The 19,740-nt window shown below is 35.5% G+C and overlaps 3 protein-coding genes across 4 annotated transcripts; 2 read left to right on the forward strand and 1 right to left on the reverse strand.

The window, feature by feature from the left end:
• Positions 1–222: 222 nt before the first annotated feature.
• Positions 223–2,793, forward strand: LOC130944593 (ADP,ATP carrier protein 1, mitochondrial-like). Its single transcript, XM_057872980.1, has 4 exons — positions 223–394; positions 641–1,143; positions 1,234–1,596; positions 2,088–2,793. The coding sequence occupies exons 2-4, from the start codon at positions 697–699 to the stop codon at positions 2,382–2,384; spliced, it is 1,107 nt and encodes a 368-aa protein (XP_057728963.1). The 5' UTR covers positions 223–394; positions 641–696; the 3' UTR covers positions 2,385–2,793.
• A 3,973-nt stretch (positions 2,794–6,766) lies between these two features.
• Positions 6,767–10,239, forward strand: LOC130945038 (extensin-2-like). The gene has a single exon (XM_057873690.1). The coding sequence runs from the start codon at positions 6,827–6,829 to the stop codon at positions 9,944–9,946; it is 3,120 nt and encodes a 1,039-aa protein (XP_057729673.1). The 5' UTR covers positions 6,767–6,826; the 3' UTR covers positions 9,947–10,239.
• Positions 10,240–10,632: 393 nt separating this feature from the next.
• On the reverse strand, positions 10,633–18,568 carry LOC130945037 (xanthine dehydrogenase 1-like). 2 transcript variants are annotated; one of them, XM_057873688.1, is made up of 14 exons: positions 18,196–18,568; positions 17,815–17,914; positions 17,596–17,704; positions 15,983–17,467; positions 15,301–15,543; positions 14,600–14,914; positions 13,646–13,885; positions 13,126–13,410; positions 12,797–13,018; positions 12,474–12,635; positions 12,130–12,264; positions 11,541–11,777; positions 11,170–11,343; positions 10,633–10,996 (listed from the first exon to the last, which is right to left on the reverse strand). In XM_057873688.1, exons 1-14 carry the CDS (start codon positions 18,332–18,334, stop codon positions 10,754–10,756), a joined length of 4,089 nt encoding a protein of 1,362 aa, XP_057729671.1. In that variant the 5' UTR covers positions 18,335–18,568; the 3' UTR covers positions 10,633–10,753. The 2 variants fall into 2 exon arrangements, with proteins under 2 accessions (XP_057729671.1, XP_057729672.1); XM_057873689.1 differs by lacking the exon at positions 18,196–18,568 and having other exon boundaries at positions 17,596–17,723.
• Positions 18,569–19,740: the final 1,172 nt, after the last annotated feature.

Here is a 19,740-nt window from a genome sequence, read left to right on the forward strand (position 1 = left end):
ATTATTTCAAGGCTTTATAGTAGATATGATGCAATGAAAGACTAGTCAATGAGAATATTAGATTTTTCCAGGTAACAAAAAATCATTTGGAAAGCGCGTAAGTTGTATCACAGAAAAAAAATGGGGTCAAATATAAACAGGAAAAGAGAAATTTCCATGACAACACCTTTCCAATTTTCTAGGAATATAAACAGGTTTACTTGCGTTTAACTTTTTCAACTTGTTGATTCTTCAACGCAGTAGTTGCGCCTACCAATACCATGCATGCTTGAAAGCACTCATATTTATACGGTTATAAAGGAGCTAATTCTTCATCTAAGCTAAGTAAACGAGAGAAAAGAAAACAAAAAAAATTGGTGTCTTGTTCAAAATTCCAGAATTCAAGGACATAAAGGTACAATCTCTCTTGTATTCCATGGTTTGACTTCAACTTTTCTGTTTCTTAGTGTATTTTAGAGTTGTTTTATGTGTTCATACATTAAATGGAATTTATATTGAATATAATAATGAATGAAATATGAGTTGATATGATATTTTACTATTAATATTACAACTACATAACATGTATAATTTCATTGAATTACAAATTTACAATAGTTCAGAAATAACTCCAGGCACTAACATATATATTCTGGTGCAGCCGTGCAGGTTATTATTATAGTTTGTTCTAAGAACACTACAATTTACTAAGCAGTGATGGCTGGTAGGAATCATCAGCACCCAACAATGTTGCAAAAGTTTCCTGTTATGCAGCATCAGCAACAATTTCCATATGGAACCTACTCAAATGGTGGTTTAAAGTATGCTATGATGGCAGCATCATGCAAAGCAAGTTCCTCAAGTGATGTGCATTCTGCAGGTTCAGCAGTGTTTGTCCAATCTCCATCAGAGAAAAGCTTTGCAACTTTTGCCACTAATTTTCTCATGGGAGGAGTGTCTGCTGCAGTTTCCAAGACTGCAGTAGCGCCGCTTGAGCGCGCAAAGCTTCTACTTCAAAACCAAGATGAGATGATCAAGGCTGGCAGGCTCTCCGAACCCTACAAAGGCATCGGAGACTGCTTTGCCAGATCGATCCGAGACGAAGGGATCACTTCACTCTGGAGAGGGAACACTGTCAATGTTATCCGTTACTTCCCAACACAGGTTATTTTATTTGCCTAATTATTTTCATGTGCTTGAACTTTGCATTGTAATAACTTGTCACACAAGTAATTGTATAAAATTCTGTCACAGGCCTTGAACTTTGCATTTAAAGACTACTTTAAGGGACTATTCAACTTCAATAAGGATAGAGATGGGTACTGGAAGTGGTTTGGAGGTAACTTGTTATCTGGGAGCGCTGCCGGAGCTTCGTCGTCAGTGTTTGTTTATTCGCTGGATTATGCTAGAACTCGGCTTACCAATGATGCCAAGGCTGGTGGACAGAGGCAGTTCAATGGTTTGGTGGATGTTTACAGGAAGACCATTAAATCTGATGGCATTGCTGGCCTCTACCGTGGCTTCAACATTTCTCTTGCCGGAATCATTGTCTACCGGGGTTTGTACTTTGGAATCTATGATTCTGTTAAGCCTGTAATCTTGGTAGGATCATTGCAGGTCAGTCATTACTCCATTACTATCCTTTCTAAACCCTTGTTAAGAATTACACTAATGTTACATATGATTCTAGTTCTAGTTCTAGTTATACTATTAATGATCTATTAGTAATTAGTATATCATAAAATAATGGTTGCCCTCGATAAACAAAAATTATTTCAATAATTAAGAATAGTATTATTTGAACATAGTTATTATCGTATTCTGTGTCGACGTATCATCTATCCATTATTAAATGAAACCAGAGTGCGTACTTACATTAAAAGTCGTACCACATGTAACCGTGAATAAATGGTATGTTGGCACGGAATATGACGATGACTATTAAAAAAAATTATTTGGGAATTAAAGCCTTATAATGTTTCTTTCAACCTAAAGGCCTAAACTGTTGTACACACCAGAGTTAAATTAAATTAAAAAACTATTTGTATCTGAAATAAGTTACACACACCATGTGTTTGGTTTCATTATTCTTGTTTTGGATATTACAGGATAGTTTCATGGCAAGTTTTGCTCTGGGATGGGTTGTTACAAATGCTGCAGCATTTGCCTCCTATCCAATAGACACTGTCCGTAGAAGGATGATGATGACATCAGGAGAAGCCATCAAGTATAAGAGCTCCATAGATGCATTCTCCCAAATTCTGAAGAAGGAAGGTTCAAAATCACTCTTCAAAGGTGCCGGTGCTAACATCCTTCGCGCCATGGCTAGCGCCGGCGTCCTTGCCGGCTATGACAAACTTCAGATTCTTCTCCTGGGAAAGAAGTATAGTTCTGGAGGCTCTTAGAATTCATTATTGTTCTCTACAACAAAAGATGGTGACGAAAATTAAGTAAAACAACCAATTACTCAATTCTTATTAGAATTTGTTTGTGTCAACTTTTAATAAGTCATTTTGCTTGGCATTGGTTTAAATAACCAATTATTTCTTAAATGGAATACAATTTTCATTTGGATCAATATATATATTGTTAGGTAAATTATACGGTAAAGATGTAAGTTTACAAATTTTTTTTATGGGATGAAAGAGAGATTAAAAAAGGTAGGACCTACATTTTGAATAATAATAAAAAATAACTATAAAAAAAATTTATTTTCTCTTTATACCACTTCAATCTGTATTGTAGAATGTCCATAACCTCTCCCCTTTTTTTTGTACCTATGTCATAAATGCTAAATTTTATTTTTGTCTTTCAGTCTCGCCTCTCTCTTCCAATAACAGTCTTGATGATTTTAACCTAAATAAATAAAAGTAAAAAAATTTAAAGAATCAGCGCTAAATAGTATAGCACATTGCTTATCATTTGACAGCTAATTTTTTTAGTAACGAAAAAAGATTGTGTGTAATTCAATATCATAATTAATTTATGTGTTTTTTTATATAGATTTTATTTTTTTATTTTAAATAACAAATCAGACCAAATTTTCATAGTACACAAATAAAATAGTCCAATTTGTCGTGAAATAAAATTTTGTTCGATGTAAAGTAAATTGGAAAGTCCGATTTGCATGTTTAAAAAATTTTTTAATGCTAAAATATAAATCTAATCTTTAGATTTGTATATTTAAAAAAATTTAAAATAAAAAAAAAAACAAATATGAGAGTCCATAAAAAAAATACACTAATTTTCACATTGTTAAAAAACACCAGCTCAACTACAACACAAAAAATAAAAAGCGTCATTTGACATGGTTGCCTAAGAGAAATTACTTTCTTACCATATAGTTATTTTTTTCCAATTTGGTGTATCACTATCACATATGTGGATCTTAGTGTGATTAACTTATTATTATATAGAATGTACATTACACTTCAGAAGATAGATAATAATAAATCTTATTCTCATCATGTTTACGCGGAGAGATACAAGGAGGGAACATGTGGATTAGAAGGGAGCATCAATGGTTTCCCCTTAATTAACATTCTAAGTATAGTTATTACAATTTCCTTTGCTGCCCAAACCGACAAACACTGCCAAGCCTGCAATTTTATTTTTCAAGTCACAACATATATACACATACAAAACCCTGCATATATGGTGATTAAAAGTAAACAATATCATTCTCATTACACACACCATGTCATATGTATAATTGATAAAAAGAAGGTTACATGCATCTGCATTCACGGGATAAGTGATGAACAGAAATAAGAAATACTAGCAAATATATAATCATACATTCATAGTTGACTTTGCATTATAGTTTGGTTGTAGGATCCAAAATTAAGAAGAAAAGTTGGTGGATTAAATTTTGAGCAATGCTACATGGCCACAGTGCCGAACATACTGGGCCGAGTAGAGGCTTCCACTCTAGTTTTTTAAAAATAATAATAATAATAATAATAATAATAATAATAATAATAATAATAAGTTATTAAGTAATAATATTTAAAAAGTAAGTAATTAATATTTTTAATATCTAAAAAGTAAGTAATAATATTTTAAAATTTAAAAAAATATTATTATTAATATTTTTTAATTAATTTTTTTAAATTCTATAAAGTAGATTCTTTTTATTTTTGTGACAGTTCTTCTTGATTTATTTAGTATTAATTCTCTTTGTTTTAACTACTACAACTGAAAAAATTTTTTCAGCTCAGAAACAAGATGAAAGATAAATTTCTTACTAATTATCTTTTAATTATATTGAAAAAAAATTACTGAAAAATTTGACACAAATTCTATTATCGATTCGTTAGTAAAAAGTACACACATGTTTTTTGTACTTTAAAATATATTTTCTATCAGTCTACTTTTTGTGATACATCTTACATTATATAATTTTTTGTATAATTTTTTAATATCATATATGTTATTGGCCCCATAATAATATTTCTGGATCCGACCCTGCATGGCCAGTAATAATTTGCACCCATATTTAGTTATTTTACAGATGTTTTACATACAAAAAGCGTATAATTTGTACATATATTTATTAGAGTTTTGCATATATGAATCAATACATTTTACATCCACATTTCTCAGAATTTGCACACATAAATTAATAAATTTATTTGTTAAAGATAACTTAATATTTGTACTAGCCAAGTCATAAAAAAAATACTAAAAAAATGCTAGTCTCTAAGAATTTCTCTTAAATTTTAACTGCACATATTATATATGGATTATGCTATGTGTACACCGAAATTAGCTATCAAGATTAGTCATCAGTATAAAATATATATTAAAATATAAATATACATTAAAAATAATTTAAACCACACATTTATTTATATACAAATATATTGATGACTAATTTTAGTGGTTGATTTTGGTGTACAAATAGCATTTTTAATTTTATATATATATATAGTACAATATCCCTATCCTGTTTTTTCGGTAGATACAATCCCTATAGGCTATGGCTTGTGATTCAAATCTTCATTTAAGATACCAAAACTTAAGAGTGCAGATATAGCAGCTAGCCATTCCTGTATTGAACATTATTCTTTCTAATCTTTATCTAAAAATATTAGGTAGTAGTAGTCTGAAATACTGAAAAATCTTGCAAGTCAAGTAACCAAAAGATTCCAAAAAGTAAGACTCAAATTCATCTTGGGTAGTAGCTATAATTAGTGTTTCTAAAGTTTATATACTATGATCATTACCCTTATGAATCAATAATATTTCGTCCATGATGCAATATATAAATCAGTCAAAGTATATAAATCATCTGGTATAGTATATAATATGGCATTAAAATTCTAAACAACATGATCCGAGGTAACAATGTATCAGCAACAAATTAGCCCTGCATCACGTCTAACTTAAACAGATTACAATATACTTTAGTAATTAATTAATGAGATTAGCATGTGCAGTTCTTCCAATTAGATCAACCTCATGTATGGTAGTAAACCTGCACCATATAATTTTATTGAGTTAATATTACTGTAATATAGTATATGTAATCACATGACATGAGATATATAAATGGTTCACAAGGTCAACCTTTGAGCAGATGATGAAGAATTAATATAGGTCCTTAATTAATTCCCTTAGCTTATTAGGGGAACATGAAGCGGTAATTATAACAAGCAAGTAAAATTAAATGTTGTCAAGTAAAAATCTAAATTAATGCTAAACAAATTTCAAATTGAATACTTTGGTCTAAAATAAATTTTTATTATTCTACACAAATTCTTAAAAATTACTCTCATTAGATAGATTAGTGATTCTATCATATTTAATTAAATTCTTAATATGTATATTAGATAAATAAATTTTTAATAACTTTTATTGTAAAATAATTATTAGGCCTCTAAATTAACAGAAAAAGAATCAATAATTTGTCAGATAGAAGTACATTTTAATAACTTTGGAGGATATAAATTTATTGGGAGGCAAAATGTTCGATTGAAAATTTCTTATTTTATAGTAAGCTAGGAGACTACAGATTAATTAGGGAAGTACATGCACTTATTGGGTATTATTAAACTTCAATTCGTACGTATACTTATTATTCCTTGAAGATCATTGATATAATTATTTAATAATCACCTCATCTGAGAATTAATAAAACTAAATTAACCACCTCATAAAATAAAAATTTATTCTCCAAATAGGATATATATATATATATATATATATATATATATATATATATATATATATATATATATATATATATATATCATATTAGAATTTAGACTATTAATATAAATTAATAACATTTTTTATATTATAACTTTTTTTAAATAGAATTCGATACTTAATGTGTAAAAATATGAAACTAATACTAGATTAATTATATAAATGTTTTCTCTATGAAAGTATAAATATAATTTTAAGATAGATGCTAATTTCTATGTTATTGTAAAGATAACACAATAATTTTATATGAAACTTGAAATCTCATGTGTTATTTACTCATCACAATACTACTTTAGACTATTCTTTTATATATTTATAATAAATTTGATCCGATCTAACAATGCCGTTGACATGTCCATAATATAGTCATTGACTTTAATTTGTTCATATAGCCCACAATTGTCGGAAATATAAAATGCCTTTAAATATTAAAAACACATGGTAATATATATTTTAAGTCTTGAATTCCAGACTGTTGATGCATTTACAAAAGGAATAGTCTCATGCATGATTGAAGGGCAACAGTATATAAAGGGTAGCAAGCATGCAAACTTTGTGAACCAAGCATAGATCATTAGGGTCTCTAGGAAAAGAGAGTACTAATAAAGATCTGAGGCTACACAAGAAACCAAATATGGGAACTTTCTCAGGGTCGAGGCAATGGCCTCGACTCATCTACTTAGTGGCATTTTGCCTACTTGCAATTAGTGTCATTGCTAAGCCTGATGATGAAGATCATGATAGGAAACCTTTCCCTCATGAAAAACATAAAAAAGAGCATGAAGAACATCCACACCATCATCATCATCATAAACGACATCCACATGAACATAAATCTCCACCACCTCCACCTTATGGTTACAAATCACCGCCTCCACCAATCTATTCTCCACCACCTCCATATGTTTATAAATCTCCTCCTCCACCGGTTCATTCTCCGCCTCCTCCAGTGCATTCACCTCCACCACCATATATCTACAAGTCTCCTCCACCATCAAATCACTCACCGCCTCCACCTTATGTTTATAAATCACCTCCTCCTCTGATTCACTCACCTCCTCCACCAGTTCACTCTCCGCCCCCACCATATGTTTATAAATCTCCACCTCCTCCAGTTCATTTTCCGCCTCCATCAGTTCACTCACCACCTCCACCGTATGTTTACAAATCACCTCCTCCTCCTGTTCACTCACCTCCTCCACCAGTCCACTCTCCGCCCCCACCATACGTTTATAAATCTCCACCTCCTCCAGTTCACTCACCTCCTCCACCATACATTTATAAATCTCCACCTCCTCCAGTTCATTCTCCGCCTCCACCAGTTCATTCACCGCCTCCACCGTATGTTTACAAATCACCTCCTCCTCCTGTTCACTCACCTCCTCCACCAGTCCACTCTCCACCACCACCATATGTTTATAAATCTCCACCTCCTCCAGTTCACTCTCCGCCTCCACCAGTTCATTCACCGCCTCCACCGTATGTTTACAAATCACCTCCTCCACCAGTCCACTCTCCGCCTCCACCGTACGTTTATAAATCCCCACCTCCTCCAGTTCACTCACCGCCTCCACCGTACGTTTACAAATCACCTCCTCCTCCTGTTCACTCACCTCCTCCACCATTCCACTCTCCGCCACCACCATATGTTTATAAATCTCCACCTCCTCCAGTTCACTCTCCGCCTCCGCCAGTTCACTCACCGCCCCCACCATATGTTTATAAATCTCCACCTCCTCCAGTTCACTCTCCGCCTCCACCAGCTCACTCACCGCCTCCACCGTATGTTTACAAATCACCTCCTCCACCAGTCCACTCTCCGCCCCCACCATATGTTTATAAATCTCCACCTCCTCCAGTTCACTCACCGCCTCCACCGTACGTTTACAAATCACCTCCTCCTCCTGTTCACTCACCTCCTCCACCAGTCCACTCTCCGCCACCACCATATGTTTATAAATCTCCACCTCCTCCAGTTCACTCACCGCCTCCACCGTATGTTTACAAATCACCTCCTCCACCAGTCCACTCTCCGCCTCCACCATATGTTTACAAATCACCTCCTCCTCCTGTTCACTCACCTCCTCCACCAGTCCACTCTCCACCCCCACCGTATGCTTATAAATCTCCACCTCCTCCAGTTCACTCTCCGCCTCCACCAATTCACTCACCACCTCCACCATATGTTTACAAATCACCTCCTCCTCCTGTTCACTCACCTCCTCCACCAGTCCACTCTCCGCCCCCACCATATGTTTATAAATCTCCACCTCCACCAGTCCACTCTACGCCTCCACCGTACGTTTACAAATCACCTCCTCCACAAGTCCACTCTCCACCCCCACCATATGTTTATAAATCTCCACCTCCTCCAGTTCACTCTCCGCCTCCACCAATTCACTCACCGCCTCCACCGTATGTTTACAAATCACCTCCTCCACCAGTCCACTCTCCGCCCCCACCATATGTTTATAAATCTCCACCTCCTCCAGTTCACTATCCGCCTCCACCGTACGTTTACAAATCACCTCCTCCTCCGGTTCACTCACCCCCTCCACCAGTCCACTCCCCACCTCCACCGTACGTTTACAAATCACCTCCTCCACCAGTCCATTCACCTCCACCACCATATATCTACAAGTCTCCTCCTTCACCAGTTCACTCTCCACCTCCTCCAATACATTCACCTCCACCACCATATATCTACAAGTCTCCTCCACCGCCTCCACCGTACGTTTACAAATCACCTCCTCCTTCAGTTTACTCACCCCCTCCACCAGTCCATTCCCCTCCTCCACCGTACGTTTACAAATCACCTCCTCCACCAATTCACTCGCCTCCACCACCATATATCTATAAGTCTCCTCCTCCACCTGTTCACTCACCGCCTCCACCATATGTTTACAAATCACCTCCTCCACCAATCCACTCTCCACCCCCTCCATATGTCTATAAATCTCCTCCCCCACCAGTTCATTCTCTGCCTCCTCCAGTGCATTCACCTCCACCACCATATATTTACAAGTCTCCTCCACCACCAATTCACTCACCGCCTCCACCATACGTTTACAAATCACCTCCTCCACCAGTCCATTCCCCACCCCCACCATATATTTATAAATCTCCACCTCCTCTAGTTCACTCTCCGCCTCCACCGGTCCACTCACCACCTCCCCCATATGTTTACAAATCACCTCCTCCACCAGTCCACTCTCCGCCTCCTCCAGTCCATTCACCTCCACCACCATATGTTTACAAATCACCTCCTCCACCAATCCATTCTCCTCCCCCACCATATGTCTATAAATCTCCTCCTCCACCAGTTCACTCTCCACCTCCTTCTCCATCTGTCCACTCCCCGCCACCACCATATGCTTATAAGTCTCCCCCTCCTCCTGTCCACTCACCACCTCCACCAGTCCATTCACCCCCACCACCATATATTTACAAGTCTCCTCCTCCATCAGTTCACTCACCGCCTCCACCGTATGTTTACAAATCACCCCCTCCTCCATATCACACACCGTCACCACTAATTCACTCACCACCACCTCCATATATCTATAAGTCTCCACCACCTCCAGTGCACTCACCACCTCCACCATATATCTATAAATCCCCACCTCCTCTAGCCCACTCACCTCCACCACCCCACGTATATGTATATCCGCTGCAGTCACCTCCACCTCCTCATGTTCCCAATCATCCACCATACCTCTATAACTCACCCCCACCTCCTCCAAAAGGCTATTAACCTTGCTTTTAATTATAAGCTATCTTAAATTGCTTCAGTATTATTATGGCATGCATGTGTTGCGGTTAGGAACTATAACTTCATTAATAACAGGGGTTATACGATCTACACTAAAGGAAATTGTCTTTAAATGTAACCTTCTTATGTATACGTTTTATTCAGAAGTTTGTTCTGCTCTAACAATGTTCAACCATTGTCATTCGCTTATGTTAAGTATCCATTTACTTATTTGCATGATATTCTTATGTAACTTGTGAGGTGCTACTTCGAAATAAATACTTTATTTGACATTATATTTCTTTTGTTAAAGAATTATGAATTGAGTCTTGTCATCCTTACATTAATATATGAAATGTTGCAAATTTGGAATATAAAGCTAACCACTACCCTCTCTCCAAAACGATGTCTCAATCTCCTATTTAACAGAGAAAAATGTTAAATAACCAATATTAGCTAATTGAATCGGAAGTAAACAATTAAATCCCACGTGAACGTACAAAATTTTTTGGAGTATTATTATTTATAAAGCTTTATAAAATATAACATTCTCTAAATTAAGCAATATATGAGAGATTTATAATAAGCAATATATGAGAGTCCTTGATGTTATGCCCAATTGATGCATCACAATGTATGTAGCGATAGTTGAGATATACTTTGATTTGAGCCCATGATATAACTTTGAAGATCTCAAATGTGGCATTTATTTAATGTAACAAATTAAGCGTACATATATATTTCCTGCTCCATTCTTTGTATGTTGACATGCTGTTGAATAAGAAAATGAACAAGCGAATAAGTGCAGTGTCAAACACTAAGTTTAGGATGGAAATCTGAGTTAATAAGTGAGGATGTAATGTCATCTAAACAAGCCATTCGAATTCTCTCAGGAGTTGCTGGATTATCAAGAGGAAACCAATCACCGCATCCCACTTCAAGTCTTGCAGCTCTGATGGCGTCCTTGATGGCGAAGAACACTGCCGATGCTAGGAAAAACGGCGGCTCGCCAACGGCTTTAGATGAGTGGATGGCCTTCACATTTGGATGACCCTACCAGTTACCACACATAACAATGAACAAAATAAGCAACTGTAGAGTTACTTTCAATTTTTTTTGTGGCTACTAATATGAAGATGTCTTCAGTAACAGTTAAGATATTGGCACGTATTATGTGTAAAGGCAATATGGGGAACATCATTGAATTTCAGGAATCAAGAACACACCTTTAGAAGTGAGACATTGAATTTCAAAGGAACATCATTGATAGAAGGAATTTTGTAAGCTCCAGGTCCACATGTGTAAAGACAACCAGGGGGAATCCATTTATGTGCTGCATCTCCCCATTTGAGTTCTTCTAAAGCTAACCAACCCAAACCTTGAATAAAAGCTCCTTCAATCTGCGAAAAGAAATCTGATGAACAACATATGTATGTATATAGAATTGAAAACATATCAAATAGGATTTTCATTTTTGAAGAACATAGAAGAAAAGTCAGGAAGTTGCAAGTGTAAGGAATGTATCTTTATCAAACATTCTTCTTTATTATGAAAATTAAGTATAGAAATAATAAAACCAACTGCAGAAGACGAGTACCTGACCAACATCTAGTGCTGGGTTCAGAGAGAAACCTAGATCCATAATTATATTTGCCACTCTAGTGTGAAAATCTCCAGTCAAGGTGTCAATTTCCACCTCAGAAAATGCAGCCCCATAAGTGAAATACCTAAAAGGTTTTCCTTTACCCATCTTCCAATCAAAGCCAATATCAGGTGTAATATAAAATCCATGGGCAGAAAGGTCTATTCGCTCTATATAGCACGCAACAGCTAGCTGAAAACAATAAAAACATAAAAATGTTTAGAAATCTTTCAAGCACAAGCCACCTTGTAACAGTACAATAATTGTTGACAATACCTATACAGAATACATATTTAGAAGGATTCTGAATATTTGTTAGAAGTTTTAAACAATTTCAATAGGATCTTGTGAAATATTTATTTTGTTTATTAGAAATGTTAAACAGTCTCAATGGTTTATTAATTCCTCATGCGTTTATTAATTCCTCATGCACTTTCTAACACAAGCATTGACATAAAATTTATGCAAAAATAAAATTTCCACAAAAAACACAATGTACTTAATCATTTATTCTGAATGAATTTTGCTGAAGCAAAATCTGTACCTCAGCAAATGAGTTGAAGTTGTTCCGTGAAGCAATTGGTTCCATGCGTGCCTTTATCTGCTCACATGCATCTAAAACCGCTGCTCCATACATATCAGAACTCGCAGAAGCTGCTGTTGGAGAAGAATTAGGAACCTGATGTTGTAGCAAGCATGAGTAGAATCAGAAACAACACGTCAAGACACAAGAATGAATAATCCAAATGAACCAACAAAAGAACTTCAGGATATTATATCCAACATGTTTATCAACAGAAAAGTTGCAGAAAATCTACACAAGTTTGCCAGGATCTTTAGTTGCTATCCTCTGAAATTAGTTAACCCTCAAATAGAGTAACTTGTTACCTTGTCAGTACTTGTCTCTGATATAAAGACAGAACTTAGGGGGATGTTGAAAGCTGATGCAGCAATCTGAGCAACTTTTGTATGCAAACCTTGCCCCATTTCTACACCCCCATGGGTAACTAAAACAGTTCCATCTGTATAAACATGAACCAGAGCACCTGCCTATAGTAATTAACAACATATTAATTTAATCATCACTAATTTGATAATGCAATTCTAAAAGGAAAAAAAAGTTTTGAAGAAAGGCAGTAGAGAACCACAAAAAAGAAAAATTACTAACCAAGAAATCTATAAAGCAGACCATGATTGTAGATGGTAATTACCTGGTTCATAAGCTTTGTTGTAAAGGATATACCAAACTTAGTTGGAACCATAGCAATGCCACGCTTCTTCCAGCGGTTATGACTGTTGAATAAGTCAACTTGTTCACGTGCCTTCACAAAGTCACAGGATAACTTGAGTTCATTCCACAGCTGGTGTAGTGTGCAGTGCTCAAGTTGCTGGCCATAATGCGAAATATATCCTGCTTGCTGAAAATTAATTTCCTGGAAAGAAACTTATTTAGTAAATTGACAGTAAAAATCCAACATCAAGTGAGGAAATGAGGAATGCACAAACCTCTTAGAGAATAAACCAAAATCTTATATCTTACCTTTATCTCTTCTGGGCTCATCTTGAGTTCAGCAGCAATCCTATGAATCCAGTTTTCAGTGATAAGCATGCCTTGCGGACCACCGAATCCACGGAAAGCAGTGTGACTAGGGAAATTAGTGAAGCAGACCTTTCCAACTATCCTCACATTTGGTATATCATACACATTATCTGAATGAAACATAGCACGTTCAAGGATAGCAAGTGACAGATCCAGTGAATTTCCGCCATTGTTATAAATTTCAAGATCCAATGCGAGTACCCTCCCTTCATTTGTAAATCCGACCTAAATCAGATAATATCTCTAATTGACTATTCAACCACATTAAAAGCAGAAGAACCAGTGATCTCTCTCAGAATTTAAGCCAGATAGAAGCAATCAAAAGTACTTAATACAACAGTTCATAGTCATTTTCTGCCTAAAATACATCTTAAAGAGAGAGAAAGAAAAAATTTACAGCAACATTTTGACATTCAAAGAAGCACACTAGTTTTACCAACGTATTTGATATTAGCAATACCTTGTACTTCCCAAGAAAACTATGGCGTTGCCCAGTTATCATCATGTCAACATCTCGGTCAAGTGTGAGCTTCACAGGCCGATTTAACAGATATGATGGAACTGAAGCTGCAGCAGCAATAAAGGCTGACCTTGTCTCCTTCCCCCCAAATCCACCACCAATTCGCTTTGTTTTGCACACTACCTTTGACATGGGGAGACCAAGAACATGAGAAACATATTTCTGGTGCTTCTGAGGGGCCTGCAATAACCGATGACCAAACCAGAAAATTTATGTCGCAAAGATAATACATAACTACAAGAAGTACTTTTATATAGTTATACTTAAGACTTAAGAGTTTAGTTTAAATTTTCCTTTAGTGTGGGATCACTCAATCAATAATGGGAAAAAGTCACATAAGAATATAAATGTAAAAAGATTAAATTAAACTCTTGACAGGGGCATATTAACCTGGATTGGATCCGTCCCTAGCAATAACACAATGTTATTTTCACAACTCAGTTGCTTCTTTCAAAGTTCAAGCCATACATTACAGGTAACACAAGTCAACACCATTCACGATACTTAGTTGAAGCTTATTCCCATGAAGATATGATAACAACAAAAACTTTATTGTAAAACTCTAGGTTTATCACAACAGAAAAGGGAAAAAGACCAAAAGTGAAGAAAACACCAGCTCCCACGATCATTTTTGTAACAGAAGAACCATAAATAGATTATCAACCATTTTCCATCCATTTTCCTTCCAGTGTTTGAATCTCTTATCATCAATATATACTGATCAGCAGTTCTGAACACTTAAATATATAAGATCACTTGTCCGGTCATATATTCCCGAATTTTTCCAAAAAGAATTTGATATATCAAAAAAAGCTAAATATTCCATACAAATTGGGGCTTCCAAAAAATAAACATTTCAAACTTCAGGCTAAGTCAAAAAAATGTATGACTTACCTGAGTAGATGATATCATATGAACTTCATTTCCACCATCCAATGTCCACACCAAACTGCTATGTGGCTCAAGATAGAAGTGTTCCTGACCTCCAATGTGAACTTCCCCTTCAATTATTCTGTCACACTGACCTGACTGAAAACATTGATCTACATCACCTTTAATCAAACACTTCTCTGTATTGGGGTGAAAACTTCCAGCATTGATGGCCTCTTTTATTGACAGGATGGCTGGTAGATCTTCATACTTGACATTAACTTTTCTTGCTGCTGTCTTTGCATTTTCATGTGTATCGGCCACCACTACTCCAATAACCTGGAAAATTTTTATCAATTCCACAGACTAATAATGTAAAAGGCTAACCGAAGACTAAATATTTCACAATAAAGGGCCAGCCACTGACACCAAGATCTGGTAGAACATTGAAAAGTTACCATCAACAGGTAGATGAATGAGCATCCTAGTATGATTATTGATTGGGAAGGGGAAAGCACATAGAAGTGGTCAATTCATATCGATTTTAAGTGAGATTTTAAAGGAGATATTTGTTGTATGGCTAGACCCTAAGCTATGGTGTAGAAAATATTCCAGACTAAGCACACTATAAGAAGGAAGCAGGAGAGTTCCTTTCCCTTTGACTCTTCAAGCTCAACTTATAATAAACTAGTCAAAAGTTAGATATTATTCAATAAGTTATATACCTGACCCACACAGGTTACATAATCTGTGGCAAAAAGCTCCTCATCATAAACAACAGGCCCAATTTTATTATCAGCTGGTACATCTTTGGCCAGAAACAAACCCACAAATCCAGGTGAAGACATGGCCTCTGAACCATCAATTGAAAGTATCCGGGCATGGGGTTTTCTACTCAAAACTAAGGCTGCATGCAATCCATTCAGAGGCAATTGTATGTCGTCAGCATATTCTGCTTCTCCTGTAACCTGAGTATACATTATGTTAAACATGTCATCAAGCATTCTACTGATAAGTAGAAGACATGATTTGCCTAAAGAGAAGAAATAAACCAAACATAATAAAAGCACTATATGTACAGGCAATATATTTAGGAAAGATTTGCATGATAGGAAGCTTCTCTTTTAAACCCTAAAATAAACTCAATATAGAACAAATATTCAACAAAAAGAATTTTGTTACAACTTATTTTCTGATGTTTTATAGAGTGACTTTTTAGAGATCACTACAATTTATAAAACAAGTACTTCATGAGGTCATGTGTCTGAAACATAAAGAGCTACAGGAACAGGATGAATGAAGATGCAAGCATGCTTGACCAATCATAACACTTCACAACTAATCTATGGAAGAAAGCATAATCTATATAAATTTGGCCTGTCATTTTACCATGTAAGTTCAACTAACCTGAAGTTTTGCAGATAGATGAACCTCAGGAGAACCCACGGATGTCCCATGTTTCATGATTTCATAGTCCTGAGATCCTGTAATTGTTGGGCGGTGGACTGGCTGCATGGCAGACAGATGAGATGCCGGTATCGACTCTTTCACACCATCCAGTTGATGAGACACCCATAGAAAAAATTTAAAAAAGAAACTTAGAGTCAAAGATTTCCGGAACTCAACCATTCCGCCAGGAGCATCCTCTTTTAGTATTATATCATTTTGTAGGACTTTCAATGCATCTTGTAATAGATTTTGATCCCAAACCTTCCCAATGAGAAAGTCCTTAGTTTTTTTAGCAGAAAGTGAACATGGCGCCACCCCACCATAAGCAATTGATGCATCAGCAACCACCCAGCTTTCGCTAGTTTCTTGTAGATGAATGCGCATACCCGCATTTACAATTGCAATATCATCATCCCTTCTATGAGACTGTTTAAATTCCTTCACATATTCGAATCTCTTATTCCACGGTAGGAATACTGACAGCAAGATTTCACTGCTTGCCAAATCCACCTTACGATATCCCAAGAAGAAATTTTCAGCCAATGTTGTCCTGCTGTTTCCTTCGGAATCAATAATTCGAAACTTTGCTCCAACTGCCATCCAGAGAGGATTTAAGTCTGATATTGGACTCGCAGTACATATGTTGCCCCCAATTGATGCAGCATTTCTTATTTGTGTTCCAGCAAACCATTTCAGTTGCTCAATTAAGGCCCTACAAGATGATGTTTCATGAACATCTCGCTCAGTTACAACCTTTCTTAAAACACTCAAGAGATCAGATAGCCTTACTGCAGCACCTATCTCTAACCCATCATCCTTTACATTCAAAACATTTAGTTCTGGCACATGTGTTACAGACACCAGAACCCGATACTGTAGTCTCTTCAGTCTCATCTCAATTCCTACCTCAGTATTACCAACTATCAACTTAGCATCAGGATATTTGACTTTTAAATCCAATAAATGTTGAAGTGTTAAAGGCCTATACCACATTAACCCACCAAATCCAGTCAAACTCAAAGGGGTTGCTGTCCTTAACAGGAGCTCAGGTGGAAAAATAAGTTCCTTTTCTGTATATTTGGTCCCATCTAATTCATCATAGGAAGTAGCTTTATATCTATTATCACCCACTACACATTTATCATTCACATTGTTTGAATTGCAAGAGCAGGGCTTTCCAGTTGAAGGGCAAATAGACTTAGCTTCTTCAGGGCTCACAGAAGAAATCGCAGTATATAACAAATCATTAGTTTTGGCAAAGACACGGAATGCATCAACTATTGGTCGGTAACCAGTGCACCGGCATAAATTTCCAGCAAGACATTCTTCGATTTGCTCTTCACTAGGCGGGGTTTGACTTGACCGCAATAATGCATACATGGACATAACAAAACCAGGTGTACAAAATCCGCATTGTGAACCATGAGCTTGTGCCATTGATTCCTGAAGAGATTTCATGTTCAAAGCACAAATGTATAAGCTAAATTTACAAACAAGAGGAAAGCTCTTAGATTAAGCCCTGTGCACATCGCAAGAAACAAAACAAAGGGATACTCAAAAGTATGTATGACCTGGACAGGATGCAAACCTCTCTTGCAGCTTCCCAATCCTTCCACTGTAATCACATGCATTCCTTCTACAGAATATAGAGGAGCTAAGCAAGCATTGATAGCATAGTGTCTGGAAGAACATTTTCAAACTGAAATGGTAAGTTTGCTGTTAAGATACACGAACAAAGCCAAAAGCCAGAAGCCAGAAACCAGCACCGGCGCGAAAGAAGAAACACTTACAAGCATTTCCTCGATTTTTCATCATAAGAAGAAACCATAACCGTGCAAGCTCCACAACCACCCTCACCACATCCTAGTTTAGTTCCAGTGAGGCCTATACCTTTTGCACCAAAGAAGGTAGAATGTCCCATAATTAGTTTTGCTTCATACAGAAGAAAATTCAAATGGACTAACCAAAACTACAGCACCTATAGAATCAATCGAATAAGCAGAAACATTTATTCAGCACTAAGGAGAATTCCTGTTTCATTGCCATGAACTAATAAATGAACTCAAAATGCAGATATTTAAAAAATTAATGCAATAAGGTTTGTTAATTGAGCATGTGAAGTGAAACAATAACAAATTAGGTTGAATTGGAGAGAAAATGGGGAGCGATACCTCTGAGATACTCAAGAAGGGTGAAATGAGCTAATCCATCAGGTAACACTCTTCGAACTCCGTTAACGTAGAGAAGAGGTTCGTAAGACACCTTCGATGGTTGAAGCTGAGGATTTTCGTCGTTCTTGAGTGACCCCATGTTTGGAGCTGCTGCAACTTCAGCTGAGGATTCTTATTATGATTCTGAATTATGATTAAGATTTGATGACTCTTATGAGTTATGACTATGATGATTTCAGATGTAAAAACAATAATAATTATAAAATTAAATATTAATAATTGTGATCGGAACTCGAAACGTCTTTCTCCCAAACCAAACGAACCGACTCAGATTTCAGAAAAAAAAAATGGTATCTCCTTCTTAGTCCGACCAAACATGTTTGTCGCATGGCATGATAAGACCACAGCCAGGGTAAACTAATTAAAATTAAAATAATAGGATAAAAGAGAAGTATATGACTCAGCAGCACATGGCATATTATCTATATCTATTAGAGATTTAGAGTAATGGTATAAAAGTATTTTTAAGAGACTCTTTAAGTAAATCTATTCAATAATCAATAAAAAAGAGTTATAATAATAAATAAATATTTTAAAATTTTAAAAGGCAAATAACATTTTAATTTATTGTACACAAAATTATTCACTAAATTAATTATTAATATAAAATATATGTTAAAAATGAGTTAAATAATATATATATTTATATATAAATAAATAATAATTAATTTAGTTTTTTTTTTGTGCGCATACATTTTTGTATTTTAAAATAAAAATTATCAATTTAAAAAACTTCCTTTAAAAGTAAACATTTGATGTTTCCAATATTGACCCAAACACTTGGGTAAGGAAAAAAATTACATGTAATCAGCATTCAGTGACATCATATGTGTATATGTTTGCATATTCCAACAATCAATTACATATGTCAATAAGTAATAGTTTAAATGGTATAATTTTTCTATACTTAATTAAAAAGTTGTAGGTTCGAATCTCTTATTTTCGGTAAAAAAAAAAAAACAATCAACTACATATGATTGATTATATTTATAAAACCATTCAACTTTTGCTCATTTTGGTAAGGTAGATTAGGAAGATGCATGAGGTAAATACTACACTATTATCCACCTTTCCACTATGCATTGGATTCTTTTAGTTTCATCTTTTGGATATCGACGTGAGCCAAAAGCATCGTTAAGCCACCACTTGTCACTTTCATTGCACACGCAGCCAAATTAGTCCTATTACTATGTATGAGATATATCCCCACAGAATCATCTTCTTAAACGACACGTCTCAAGTTGCAATATGAAATTTTCCGTGCTAGAGTATTTAAAAAATAATAAATAAATAAGACTATAGTAAGCCATGACTTGTGGTCATGATGAGAATTTGAAGTTTCAATTTTGGCGGCCAAGTAGACCAAAGAATAGATAAAATAATAAGAACTAAGCAAAAATTTCTTGGAAATAAATGACTGCACAGAAAAATGGAAGGAGAAATATGTAATCTACATGCATAATAAGAAAGAATGATATAAACATT

Source organism: Arachis stenosperma, chromosome 8 (genome assembly GCF_014773155.1).
Source record: "Arachis stenosperma cultivar V10309 chromosome 8, arast.V10309.gnm1.PFL2, whole genome shotgun sequence".
Taxonomy (NCBI): Eukaryota; Viridiplantae; Streptophyta; class Magnoliopsida; order Fabales; family Fabaceae; genus Arachis; species Arachis stenosperma.